At 36.2% G+C, this 15,021-nt stretch overlaps 1 protein-coding gene across 9 annotated transcripts in view; it reads left to right on the top strand.

Annotated features, from left to right (window-relative positions):
- AGTPBP1 (ATP/GTP binding carboxypeptidase 1) overlaps nucleotides 1–14,589 on the top strand; it is a 65,616-nt gene extending 51,027 nt beyond the window's left edge. For 7 of the 9 annotated variants that reach the window (XM_068667582.1, XM_068667581.1, XM_068667584.1 and 4 more), the window contains 2 exons: nucleotides 10–170; nucleotides 12,740–14,589. In XM_068667582.1, the coding sequence (XP_068523683.1) occupies nucleotides 10–170; nucleotides 12,740–12,917 (339 nt within the window). In that variant the 3' untranslated portion in view covers nucleotides 12,918–14,589. Of the gene's footprint in view, nucleotides 1–9; nucleotides 171–12,739 lie in introns of those variants that run through there. The other 2 variants (XR_011091368.1, XR_011091367.1) reach the window with 1 other exon arrangement.
- The last annotated feature ends 432 nt before the right edge of the window (nucleotides 14,590–15,021 follow it).

Genomic DNA, 15,021 nt, shown 5'->3' with positions numbered 1-15,021 from the left:
TTAAATTAGGGATTGCAGATAGGGACAAGAGAACTGGAGGAGATGGGAGCCAAGTTCTGTGTTGGCTTACTGCGTTTAAAAAGAATGGCGTCACCTTTGGAATACAACCTACCTTCTAGTCTGCTGGATATTGAAAATGAGTTGATTGAGTCAAGCTGTAAAGTGACAAGGTAGTACACATTTATTATATTTCCTTTTTTTTTTTTTTCAGGTAAAAAAGTTTATTTCTCAAGTTAAGTGAAGATTCTCTCGAAAAATGTTATTTCACTCTTCAGAAAGAATGTTGATGTGTTGTGACACTCAGTTTTTCAATATACTCAGATTACTCTTACACTATCTTGTTAATTCAATTGCTTCAAACTTTTAAAGAAAGTAGTAATAAAGTCAGACTGTATGAGACTGTATGTTAACATTTGTTGTTGCTAGTATAAATTTTAATGTCATCGGGGAGTTATTATATGCAGTGAAACCCTAAGTCTCAATTGTCTCTTTCTCAGAGCAGTTTTTTTTAATTTTATTACTGAACACAGTATTAAAAATTTATTTGGACAGACTTGAACTATATAAGTTGAAAATTACTGTAGGAACTGTAAATTTTTCTCCCAAATATGTTTTCCTCTGGTACAGATACATAAGAGTAGTTTAAGAATTTGAAACAAATGAAATAAGGTTTGTGACACAAAGTGCATTGTACCTGTTCAGTAGCTAGCTTATTATGTTGTCAAACTGTTAAAGCCTTAGATAGGGTTGAAAAAACACACGTATTGTTATATGTTTCCATGCACGTAATCACTTAGTATCCACATGTATGTGGTAATTGGAGATACACAGGAAACAAATTATTTCAAATGTGTAAACATCTCTTTCTGAAAATATGGTTGGAGATGAAATAATGTAGAATTACAAATTTAAGAAAAGTATTAGATGAGTTTGGAAAAGAATAAGATTTGTGTGCTATATAATATGTTATCACTTAGCATACTTTAAGCCAAAAATAGTTTTACAGTGGCCTTGGCTATATCTCCAGCTGGGGAAGGTTGGGGTAAAAAAAAAAAAAGAACTTATTTTTGCTTTTGTGGAACTAAAATAATAAGGTGCCTAAGACTTCTGAAGCTACACTAATGAGGAATTTGTCTGTAGACTGTGCAGAACTAGCAGAAATATGGGAGAACATCTGTGGTACCCTGTGGAAGGTAGGGGTGATGTTCAGTTCCAGTATTGAGGCTTGAAGAGATTCCATAGTGCACCTCAGATAGACTCCATGATATTAAAATGTGGAGCAAAGGGAAATGTTCTACACTGCAAAGCTTCTAGGACGGGATTCCAGATAGAGTTCCAACTTTAGTATACAGGAAGTCTTACTACAGCAAGTAAAATGAATTGTTTTGATTATAATTTTCCTCACAAGGCCTTTATCAAAATGAAAAGGGAAAACTCAGAGCTGGAGGAGGAGGAAATATGAGAGCTGCTTTTCAAACGTAAAAAGCTAAATGCAAGGAATCTATTCTGTCTAGAGAAGACAGGATCAGAAGTAATGGCCTTAAATTTGAAAGGAGAAGATATATATATTACCTACAGTCTATGCTATGTATATATATATATAGATAGATAGATACACACTCACATATATATGTATGGCAAGCAAAAATGAAGTTCTCAGATAGATCAACTGGGAAAGCTGCACGGTCTCCATAGGAGTTTAAGAAAGGTATGGACAGACTTCAGTCCAGAATAAGGGTGGGCATAGCTGAATTGCCTGAATGCAGAGGTATACACTGAAGAGGCTGTGGGTAACTTCAGGAAGTACCATGCTTAAAATATGTCTAATATGCATAGATACGGATTAGTGAAGAGTAACTTTGAATCTCTTTTTTCAAGCATTGTTTTATATAATTATGGGGGGGGAAGTCACAGAGCATTTCTGGAAAATTATCATGCTGGGGGTGCCTCTCTGCAGTGTCTGCATACTAATGCACACAGCACAGGGAATAAAAATAGTGAATTAAAGGTCTGTGTGTGGTTGCAATTCTGTCATGTTGTTGGGATCGCGGAGATGTGGTGGGATAGCTCCCATAAGTGCAGTTCTGCAGCTGAGGGGTACAGGTTGTGCAGGAAAGCTAGGTATCTGGAGGCAAGTTGGGGAAGTCCTTTTTGTGAGAGGACACCTGGATGCATGGAGCTCTGCCTGGGCAAGGGTGAGGAGCCAACTGAGAGTTTATGGGTGAGGATTAAAGAGCAGACCACTGTGGGTGACATTGTAGTGGGTATCTGCTATAGCCCACCTGACCAGGCAGCAAGTAGGGGAGGACTTCTACTGACAGCTAGAAGTAGCCTCACATTTGCAGACCCTGCTCCTCATGGGGGGCTTCAGACATGCCTGATGTTGATGGAGGAACAACACAGAAGATCGTAAGCAATCTGGGAGGTTCCTGGAGGGCACTGATGACAAGTTTCTGACTGAATGGTCAGACACAACAAGGAGAGGTGCTCTTTATCACTTGGAGCCTTTCTTACATTACAGCCTTGAGTGCAAACTTTCAAGAACAGTTTGTTTTTTATTTGCACCTAGTATATGTTAAGGAAACCATATAATATTTTCTCATCCAGAAGTGTTGTATCATTGTCAGTTTTATTAGAACCAAGCTTCAGTATAGATGCATCTCTTTGAAATACTAAGCATCAAATTGTGGTATTTTGAACAAAGATGTATTTGTGAGTGACTGATTATCGGGGTGGCATTGGAGAACAGCCCCAGATTTCCACATAACTTTACATCAACCGGTGCCTCAGATGATGAATCTTTATGTAACTTTATCTCTCTATAAAAAGTTAGAGTGTTAGTTCACAGATAGGTACTGTCTGTGTTTTAGAAAAAAAAAAAAACATGGGCTGGTTTTTGCAGTTCATTAACGTTATTCAGGGCGGACTGACCTTAACACCTGTTGAAATGAGAAATGTCATACATGAGTCAGTCCCCATAGTTTCCGGCAGAGAGCTAAAGAAACATCCGAAACACGTAAGCATCAGAATAGGAAAAAACAATTTGGTTATGCTTTCACCATTCTGCTTTTAATTGATCCTCAAACAGTAGAACAAGTTAGGTGTGATTGCGTTGAAGAATTAGAGAACTATTGTCTGGATTAAATGCTTGTGCTAGATGTTACCGTAAGGTAAGAGCAGAATTAGTGTTTTCTTTGAATTGCGTTTCTGAAAGTTCAGAAATGCAATTCAATCAGCACAATCATTTGTTGAGATTTTCCGGTTTCAGTGAGGCTAAGTTTCACAGTAAAGCTGATTGCTATGGTCCTAATTCTGCAATAGGTTTGCCAAAGTTAGTCTGCACATATATTGATAACTTTCTTTGAGAGTATGTACAAGCATAAGTATAATCCTTTGGATTTACAGTTCTTCCATCTTGTACTTTTAAAGTGCATTGTTCATGACAGGGTGTGAAAGTGCCTCCAGTCAGTAAAAGGTTGTTACTGCTTTCTGTTTGATAGAATACTTGAGCAATGTTAGATGAAAAAAAAGAGAAAGCAGGAAGGTGGCTTGTTTTGATGCTAAGAAATAAAGCAAATCCTGAAGAGAAAGATATGGTTACGGATACACAGTTCAAACTTCTTTCTAAGCTAAAATACTGCTTTAATCAAGTTAGCTCTTAAAAACAAACAAACAAACAAAGCTATTGTGTACCAAAATTAATTGCATGTAAAGACTACACTGGAGCAGGGGAAAAGCTGCCCCTGACATGATTTATATTTTGTTGGTGAGAACAAGGATTATGAGGGCTGCTTTATTCTGGATTTTCTGAAAGCACTAATAAAAGACTCGCTACTGAACAAATGCAGTGTAGGTTGGCACATGTGAGCAGAGTTGAAAAATAACATGATGCTTATAAGAAAGTTGACGAGGCTGTACACAGAACTGTTTATAATCCTTTTGTGTAAGAAAGATAACTGGTACTAAGGAACTTAAAAAACAACAAAACCCAAAACATCCAAAACCCACAAAGGTTCAGGCTCCATTCCAGTGGACCACGTCATGAAAATCCAAAAGTAATTGTGCTGTTAGACAAAACTTTATATTGGGGAGAGATCATTTAAGAACTTCATTGAACGTTTTAAAAGTGAGCTTTTATTTAGAAATCATTTTAAAAACAAAATTTTCCCCAGTCATGACCTTTAGGTATTACACAGCTACAGACAGTGAATGGCAATAGCCAACTGCTACTGCAGGAAAGAAATGAAGGCAGTGGAAAAAAGATCAGATTCTGTGCATGTTAGAGTTAAAACTTCTATCAGGTAAAGAACATTAACATAAAAAGAGTTAAGCTTTATTGGAGAAATCCGTTAACAACACTTTAGATTTTTCTAGTGTGTGATGGCTTTGTTTTTTTAACCTATTAAATGTTGATTCATGTTAATGACACTAACAGGAAACTGTGTAGCGTGAACTGAGAAATTAAGTACCTTACTCTCTGAGTGGTCATTTACCAATAGCATATGCCTGCGTAAGAATCTGTGCTGAAAAAAATCAAATGTGTGGTTTCCAAGAATGTATCTTGAAACCATAACATCAAGAATGAAATACGTTGTTTATTTGTAGCTGACTTTGTGTTTGGACACTTTCTTAACAATTATAACTATCAAGTTACTTTTCATGTACAGACTTACTTGACTGAATTCAGCAGAAATGCTTTTTACTTAAAAAATGGGAGTGGAATTGGACACTTGACAGGAAATCTTTTTCAGAGAAAAGTTTAAATTGTATGGCTGTCTGTGGTGTTACTAGAACATCAACCTAATATCACACTGTTTCTTTCAAATGTGAATTTTCCTAAACTTTGTGTAACTACAGCAGCCTTATATTCAGCCACTGATTTTCCTGAATTTGCTGATGCATCATCAAACAGATTTGCTTCATCAATGTTACCTAAGCAATTATCTCTAATTAAAACCAGTGAAAAATATTTAAGTATGTAACAGCTAAACTGGCAAAAACGTTCATTTAGTAAATCTAGAAAAAATGACTGTTTTTTTTGTAATTATAATTCTGGTACTCTTCTGAGATAAACAAACCCCACGGTATTAGGAAATTTCTTTTTTTCTTTTTTTTTTTTGATATCTGTGCTTTGTGCTATAGAAGCCATGTAAATACATGGTTTTTGTATAAGGAAGATGATATAATTCTGTTCACAGTACCTCCACCACTATTAGCTATAAAAGTACCTTATTATGTATGTTTGCACATCATCTTCTCTCATCCTTTGCTAAGGGGATTAGCATGAAGTCCAAGTTTCCAATCTTCTGCAGCACTCACTACGTATTTCAGCAGAAAGTTCAAAAACCTGTACTGTTTATCAGTGATGATACTCACAGAGGAAGTCTCTATAGTTATATACTTGCAGGTACTCATATTTAGAACTGAAACACTTTGTGAAACAGGGTGTAGTTAAAGTTCAGCTTTTTCGTGAGACCATGGAGATACCATGTTCTTCTGGTCTAGATTTAGTTTAAAATAAATTGTAACAAAATCGTCTTTTTTTTTTTTTTTTTTAATTTTGTCTCAGGGATTGCTTGAGGGCTTGGTAGATTGGTAGTGATCAGATAGCAACTCCTCAAAAATAAAATTGGATTGTCGCAAGTGGGAGCCCCTTCTCCTGAGTGAGGAACATTTAGATTTTTAAGTGCTGAAGAAAAGTGTGGTTCAGAACAGATTTTCCACAGGTCTTTCATAACTTTCACTTCTCTTCAAGCTTTTTTTTTTTTTTTTTTTAAAGCAACTGGTGAAGTAGTTTTCAAGGCAGTTTTGCATTTCTGTTGTACAGTGAAAAAGAACACTGGCCATTGCCTCAAGGTGTTATTCTTGTAAATTTCTTAATCATAACTTTTTTTTGTCATCGTGGGTGGGCAGGTGTGTGCTCCAAAAGGTCTGTCTAGAAGGCTCTACCTAATTGCCATAGGTACAATGAATACCAGCTCCCAGTGACACCTCATAATGAGACTCAGCAGAGTCTTGAGCTCTCCTTTTCCCACTTAATCAGTCTGACAATACTGGAACATCAGTGACCTTGTGGTGTTTTTGCCAGGTACTCTTACACCTGAAGCACAGAGGGCTGCTGTGCTATAGGACACCTTACTGCTGTTTTGACGAAAGCTTTGCCTGGTACAGTTTTCTTTTTCCCCTCCACAGTAAGGAGCTGGCTACTTTGCCTTGGGTCAGAAGTCCCTGCCCTTGTCAAGGCACAAAGATTTTTCTGTAATGTTGTTCTATTTCTAGGTCTATTAGACAAGTGATTTTTATTAACATCTCTTGAAATCTTTATGCCAAATCTGGGAAATGTGGGCCATTTGCCCTTTGATGTGTTCTGAGTGGTGAAGTTTTTGTGTTTGTGAGCTGTTCTAGACAAGATATTAAAAACCTCTATCAGCTGATTTATTGGGCTTAATTAATTTATTCGCTTGAGCACTGGAACTACACTGAGTCTCTACTGAGTTAAATTTATAAAGCTAGTTTCTATGCCTCTTCAGAAGCAATCGTGGACCAGAAGATAGTCAGTCATACACAGTTCCTTGCTTCATATGCCCAGACTTCCATTCTTATTCTATTATAGTAAAAATTCTACTTATGATTTCTTTGTGCTTACGTGATTCACAGCTCATTACTTACTGTTAGTGATGACTGAGGAAAACTATTTACAGAAAATCCAGGTAAAAAAAATATGAATAAGTAGTATAAAAGTAAATAGTTTTTTACAGCTCTAATGTCCTCGTTAGAGTAAAGCAGTGAAAAAGATCATAGTTACTTGCTTTATATATTGAATGTTACTGGTGTTACTGCAAAAACAAAAAACAATACAATTTTAATGCTTGAAAGGAAAAACAGCCAAGCTTAAACGTCAAAATGTAAACACAGAAGCATCAGTTTTATTTGCAAATGATTTTGAGGGTTTCTCAAGCTCTCCTTGGTTTTACTAGTTGTTTTTACAATGGCCAAATAAATGCTAATATTTTAAAATTTACCTCTGATATTTCATTACATGTAGGCTCAGTTTCCATGAGTTCATTTTGAACCATGTCTGACACATATTTGACTTAAGAAAAATAAAGCAGTCAGAAGATTTATTTCCCCTCTGGCAGTGCACTTTAACATTTTAAGTGATGAATTAAACACTTTATTTTTCTTTAATTATTTCAGACCAGTTTGCCAGTGTTTCCATCCATTTCCAAATGGAAAAGATTAGACTGTAATACTGATCTTGTAGTAAGAATTATAGTTGTTATGCTGACAGGTTTGATAGGGTCTGCATGCAATGAAACAAAAACACATGACTGCAGTCATAACTGCTAGGACTTACTGGAATTATCTCTTGCTCAGTAACTTGACCTTTTTTTCTAGTCCTTTCATTAATTGTTTTGACACTCATTGGTGTGTTCTAGAACATGTTGTATTTTTGTTTGTTAATTTGATTTAATTACAGCAGAGAAGCAGACAGCATCTTTTGGGAATGCTTTTGGCTATCTAGGAAATGGTAGAAAAGCAGACTGCCAATACGAGCTATGGGGAAGAAAAAAAAACACATCTGTGAAATCCATTTCCTGCACTTACCGTGTCATATTTGAGAAAATATATCAGAGCGGTAGGGGCACATGCAAGAGAATATCTGACAGAGATCCTCTTGCAAAGGGTCTCTTTGTGGGCTGCCAGGAGGGAACTGAATTTGAGCTATTTTGTTTCCCTTCATCTTAATAACTCATAAGCTTTGCTCAGACAGAACGATGGTGTAAGAGAGACATGGATAAATTGAAAAGATATATCTTTTCAATATTAATATTATTTCAATATTAATATTATCTTTGAAAAGATATATATTTTTTGAAAAGATATATGGGGTCACAAGGACAACAAAGAGACTGGAGCACCTCTCCTATTGAGGTGCTCTCCTCTCCTGAGAGCTGTCTTCAGAAGGCTCGGGGGATCTCATCAATGTGTACAAAATACCTGAAGGGAGGAGGGTGCAAAGAGGATGGCTTAGCCAGGCTCCTCAGTGGTGCCCAGCACCAGGACAAGAGGCACCGGGCACCGGCTATAACACAGGCACAGGCTGCCCACATCAGCAGCGCAGTCTCCTCCTTGGAGAGCTGCAAAAGCCGCCTGGACATGGCCCTGGGTGGCCCTGCTTGGGCAGGGGTTGGGCCAGGTGGGCTCTGGAGGTCCCCACCAACCTCACCCATTCTGTGTGTCTGTGATCCACTTTTCACGCTTCTCTTCCATTCTTGGTAATGTGATCCAAATATTAGGGTGTAAAGTACTAAAGTCAACAGTTGTGGAATCCACCCAATTTAATCCAGTTTTGAGTTTTACAAGATGTATTTCAGGGTGATACCACACAGAAAGTGTTGAGATTACTTTTTGTTAAACTGTGGAGGGAAATAATGGAATGCTGTAAGTGGGGATATTGAAAAATAAAACTTAAATGGGATTTGGATACACAGCTACTCGTGGTTGAGAAAGGAGTTGGACATGTAATTGTTCTCTTTAGTATTGGAAATTCTCTTCACAAACTATCCGTACTGATTTGGGAACAGCACACAGGTGAAGAGCTCCTTAAGGGCACAGCATTCCTGTTGCAGCTTTGCTTATTCCTATAAAACAATGTGGACCCTAAAGGGAAATCAAGGAACAGGAATGGATAAATGATTCCTTTGTGGTACATCCTGACTCTTTTGTTCCTTAAAAATTTTCCCTCCCCTGGTATTGCAATTTTAAAAGAAATTGTTAGTTCTTAGATTTTTCTCTCCTTCCTTTCCAAAATCCCCAGGCAGCAGCAACTTTACACTGCTCAACAGAGAACATTTCTTATATTTTTTCTTCAGAAGTTTTTAAATGTGTGCGCTTCCCCTGTAGTCTCAGAAAATTGCTTATCTCCATGGGCCTGAAATTGGTTGTGTTTGTGTCTGGCTTGTGGATTAATTTCTCTGTAATTGAGTCATATGGATAATGAAAAATCCAAGTATGTCTTTGAGGGACAAATAAAATTTTAGCTTGAAAAAATACATCATGTTAGCAAATGGGTTTATTTTTGTTTATTTATGTTTGGAGCATTAATTTAAATAAGAAAAAACATAGGCATTGTTGTTAAAAATAAATGTTTTAGTAAGTTTCTGTGTTCATACCTAAATTCAGTGCGTTTGATGGCAGGTGATGTAGAAAATGCACTTTTTTATATTAAAGGAATATTATTGAAGTTCTTCATAAATATGAGGACCAAAAAATTATATCAGGTATATTACTTGACATTTAGGAATTATTCTTTTTACCCGTAAAATGTTATTCAAGTAAAATCTCTGCAAAAGTTCACAGAAGATACACCGATTATAACATCCATTAGGCTACAAACTGTGGCTGTATGATAAACAATCTCTGTTAACTTGAGAAAAATAATGGTTTCCTTTTAAAAGCAAATGCAGGAGGCATAGGGGTAGAGGAAGAGGGATTATTGAGCAAGTTAATTAGAAACAGCCCAAGGGAAAAGTTAGGAAATTAAAACCCACCGAATCAGCATGATGGCAGCTAAAAGTATATTGTCACAAGATATGCTGAGGGTGGGGAGCGGTGGGGAGGCAAACGAAGGATTTGATTAAACAGCAAGAAATTTTTTCAGGTGTTTGGATGTCTACATTTCTTGTAGCCAAGCCTCAGTAAAGCAGTGAAGCAGTAACTATAGTTTGCAGGTTCACACTAACCTGTAGAATAAAGACTGATGGAAAGTTGAATATCCAAGGTTAGCATCTGATACGTTAGAAGAAGACAAGCCATGGCAAAGCAAATGTATGTGAGCGGTATGCAACAGGTTTTTCCTTTGGATGTAAAACATTCTGGCATACCATTTTGTGAGGAACAAAGACTCAAGAAAGGGAAAATGGGAAAAGTCATCTCAATATATTTAATCCTAACTTTTGTTTTCAATAATTAATGATTGAGAAGTGGTGGCACATTGTGTTTTGGAGGGCAGTAGGAAGCTTATGAGGCAGATTTTGGAGCCAGTTTCTACATTAAAAGTCTATGCAGTTTTGAGAGTGAGATCAGTTTATCTGTTGTACTGGTACTTTTCTTGAATAATGAAATTTATAATGTTGATTTTATTATACCGGAAATGGCAACTAAAAGCATCCTCAAGAATTTTGCATGTATACATGCCAGAGCAAACATCTAAACTGTCATATATCAGACATAACAACGTTAAGACTTTGCACACTGGCTGAATTTCTAAAAGCCAGAAGTGTGCATACATATGTGATTATATGAAATAAATTTTTATAAACATAACAAATAACACAGTACAGATGTGTACTGTGTACAGACAAATAACAGTACAGATGGATTGTTTTGCAACACAGTGTAAAGCAGGACATATTCTATGAACTGACAAGGCATTTCTACATGGTAAACTTTGTGGTTTGCTAGTTTGTCCAGTTCAGTGTGTTCCCTTTAAAATAAGCTTCGTTGTTTGCTACTTTTTAAAATAGGCTTGTTGGTTGCTTTATTTACTTATTTATTTTTGTACTGGATTAAATATTGAAGCTTAATTTCCAAACAATGAAATTGACTTAAAAAAAAAAAAAAGTGGTAAAAGTTTTTCAGAGAGCTTTACTAGCCTATATAATACCTCACTTATGTGAATTTTTCTGAGTGCCTACTGTAATGCATTAATATCTCACTGTCAATGGCTAATAAAGTATTTGTCATTGACACAACCCATTGTAGTTTTTTGTTTCAGTATTCAGAATTATTAGTTAGATAGGGCCTACATTCAGATTTAATGGGTCCATTTCCTGTGAATTGAATTACACAATCTATCCTGCAATTGCAGTGTGGATTCCTTGCATGTGAAACCCAGCAAATCAATACCTGTGTTAAGTGGTTAGAAGCAGGACCTAAAAAAAAAAAACAAAAACAAAAAACTGTGCATTTTTTGGAATATGATATATTTGGTGCTATCTCATTGAAATAAAGGAAACATTTTGGCTTTTTTTTTTTAATTTTTTTTTCTTCCCTTAAAGGAAAATCTTGGCAGGCAGTAACTGCCGAGGGCATAAAGCGTCACAAAATGAAAGCTCAAAAAAACTGTATACATTTCCTGGGGCTACAGCAGGTTCTTCAAATGAAGTGTGTATCTTTACTTACAGTACAGTGGTTTGCCCACCTGTGAAATGAAGAGGCAGCTCAGTGAAGATACTGGTTGTTTTCCTCACATGGTCTCTCTCCAAAATGGAAATAATTTTGTTCAAAGAGCTGGCACCAGTTCTTTAACCAACATAGCGGGTTGTTGCCCTATTTACAATTTAAATAACCTTTGCAAGTATTTAGTTTGGTGGAGTACTCCCTTTTGCACCGAATAGCTTGTTTACTGAACTATGGTACAGATTGTTTTAAATGTAAATCCAGAGGCTCCAACTGAATTGAATTTTTGATTGTTTGTTTTATTACTATTTTAGGTCTTACGTCTTTTTTTTTTCCTAAACTGGGAATAGGAGTTTGTCTATTTGTTGTTCTCCCAAAATATGAATTAATTGCCAACTTCAGAAAATGTTAGTGTAGCATGTTATTGGTATTATAGGTAGAAGAAAACAGTGTGAAGTTTATTTACAATGAATAGGGATTGCGTTACAGATTCAGGTGATCCACTTAAGCTCTTAACAGAACTAGAAAGAAGGAATGACTAATCCTTTTAATTTTGAAGCCACAGCCACAATAAACTGTGTGCCTTAAGACAAAATTCATCAAAATTAATATGCAAACATTTATACAAGTACCTGATGCCTTTTCTTATGAGAATGCTCTTTTGGCTGAGTTCTGCGTAAGTTGATTATTAGGTAAAATGCATTACAAAACCTTCTTAGGACTTCATCTGAATATAAAACAACTTATGAAATATTTAGCAATACTGAGTGGTTTTAAGCAGATAGCTTTTTATGTGCCAAGGGAGAGTAGTAAAACTTGGTCTGGAAAACACACATACTTTTTTAATTTTTTTGTTTGTTTATTTGGTTTTACTTTTGTTTTCATCTGTCTTAGGAAGGTGAGATGATCAGAAAGTTACTTATTAACCTTTCTCTTTTTCACTCTCAAAGTATTACTTCTCTTATTCTTGGAGGCTATTAGTTACAAGCATGGATCATTTTGTGGACCGTGACAATGTGAGGACCAGATATAAATCTTATGACTCAAATGGCAACTTAATTTTAGTTGTAGGCCAGAAACACTTGCCTCGATTTGTCATCTGCAGTATGTGCAGTATAATTGCTCATAATGCTTTCCAGTAAAAAGTATTCAGTAAAATACGCAGGTTTCCCACCCAAATTCTCCGACTGTGGTATGTTTTATTTTTTTTTTTAATAGCAGATACTGTTTGTGCATTTGAGTCCTGTAACAACTTATGGTAATGCTATAATTGTATAACGTTTGCACAGGCAATTAGTGTAATTCTGTAACATATAGTTGATTTGTCATGGCACATTTGGATAACGAGTTATGTATGATCTACCAATTAGTTCAGGGTCCTACAAATGTGTTTTTGGCTCTCAGTTGTTTCACGTGCAATTAAAAAATCAGTTTTGGGTAAACCGCTGCTACCCTGAGGTCATGTTGTAGATTACTGCATGTTGGGATAGGGATGGGGCATGGCCTGAATGTTGTGTTCGAGGTAAAGCTTTTAACAACCTCTTGTTCATTTCAGCCCTACTACGTATGTTTTGGATGAAGATGAGCCTCGCTTCCTTGAAGAAGTTGACTACAGTGCAGAGAGTAATGATGATCAAGACACTGAATTAGCTGAGAACGCGGGTGATTACGAGGCCACTAATCAAGAAGATGGACTCTCAGACTCAGACTCAACAAGGATACTCCTTTCCTGAACCGTCTTTGCAGCCAGTAATAAGAAGAATCCTGGTTTTTATAGTCATACACCTCCTCACTCTCACCTACTAAGGGGATAAGCTTAAGGAGCCACAGATAACTGGTTCCTTTTCAAGCTCAAGGACAATAAATATTTTTGATTTCTCATAAATTAGCATTTGTTTTATTTAAAAAAAAATGTGTTTTCTCTTAGCACGAACTAGATAAATTTATTTACTGTTTAGTTTATTTTCTACTAAATAGTATTGCATGGTGTTTTGTGTCCTTAAAGCCTATCATCAAAAAATGGATTATAATTTGTGGTGTGTCAGAGTACAGAAACTAATTCTGTGTGGTACAATTCTTTGAGTTGCTTTCTGAAAAATAACTTATGTACAGATTTTTTTAAATTATGTGTGTGTGTATATGCGTGTGTGTACACTGAGGTGAAGAGGTTATTTTTCAACATTATGTTAAGGATTTGATTGTGTTTGCAATAATGTAGTGCCTGCTCTGAAACCATTCAATAATTACTAAATTAAAAATTAAAGAGTGATGTATGAATTGTTGCACTGTTTCTTGCTTCTGAGGATTATATGGTTTTACCACAGTACTAGCTGAAAATACAATGTCTGTTCACAGTTCAGGATTTTTGCACTGCAACCAATGCAGCCTGTGTTTACAAGAACTATATGCTTGTTAGAAGTCACTCCCATAAAACAACTATGGTTTAATATGAAAAGTTTTTTTTCTCAAGTTACATGACTACAAGAAATGGTTAAACATGTACATTGTGTGTATATATTTTAGTTACCCAGTTGCTCAGTTTTTCTTGTTCAATATGCACATAGTTTAAGAGTTCACTGTACTGGGTGCACATTAGCTGCTGATCTCCGTTTAAATGCTTAAAGAAGGAAGGTCCATTTTTGTTGAAACATATTTTGGCTGGTTTCAACCCAGTGTTAACCCTGCTTTGAGGAGAAGATTGGTCTAGGTAACCTCCTGAGGTCCTTTCTAGCCAAAATAATTATGCTGTGATGCTGTCTTCTTTGTTTTTCAAGCTGTCAGGCATGGGATTTAAACTTCCTTGTCTTCTGTCATCTGCCAGTTTCTATTGCCTCTTGTCTCTGCTTAGTATGAGATTGAATGCACAAATGAAGTTGCACTCTGTTGTTTACAAGAACTGACATGTTTTGCAATGAAAAATACTTTTCCAAAATGATTTTTACTTGATGTGACCCCATTGTGGCATTCATTTTCTGCTGCATGTGCAAGGCGTTAAGAGCATGAATAATAACACTCCTAAGTTACAGAAGGCTTTTAACTGATTGAGAACTTTGTGTGCAATTACTGTTGCAAATAACACTGTATTTTGGAGGGGAAGGGTGCTGTTGGTAGAAGGATTAAAAAATTCAGGGAATTAACTGTATGAAGGGATTCGCACCGGGAGTTCTTTCACCAGAGTCTGCTGTTTCAAATGCAGCACTGGTTGGTGATGTCTGTCCGTATTCTGATGTTCAAGTCCTGGTTCTGAAGCTGGGGAAGGGGTTTTGACACTCCAGTGATATGCTACTGTACTTTTTGTTCAAAGACTTATATTTATGTTAATAGTCATGCACTGTTGAAATGTAAGGCTATAATGGAAATGCATTTTTGTCCCTATATAAATTTATCTCTGTCTTGTGAAAATAAGTGTTCCTTGTGTTCTTTGAACTACATACTATAAATAAGAAAGTCCCTGTTGGAGAGGAGTCCCCTGCACACAAGGTGCTGAGGAATTGAGAATCTGCCAAGAAGAAGGATTAACCTTGCCAGAAAACTTGAAATATCTTTAAGTCAGCCCAGTCAGAGCAGTGCAGAATGCCCATATTACTGTGCCACTTCTGTATGAGCTCTCTGCATAAATTTTCATCCTTAAGGATTCATACTTCAGTAACTTCCATAAATAATTTTGACTTAAATTTTGGAAGGTGCAGGATGCCAAGTGTTAGTTAACCCCACTGTGCATTTTGCAAGACTAGAAACTTACTACACCCAGTTAGAAATAATTCTAAGTTAGTAGTACAAAATTGTCTTTTCATCCAGAGCGAATATGCACGTATGCTCTCAGATTTATACATCATA

Source organism: Anas acuta, chromosome Z (genome assembly GCF_963932015.1).
Source record: "Anas acuta chromosome Z, bAnaAcu1.1, whole genome shotgun sequence".
In the NCBI taxonomy this organism is placed as follows: domain Eukaryota; kingdom Metazoa; phylum Chordata; class Aves; order Anseriformes; family Anatidae; genus Anas; species Anas acuta.
Note: the sequence above shows the minus strand (reverse complement) of the source record. Positions and strands in the feature narration are given on the sequence as shown.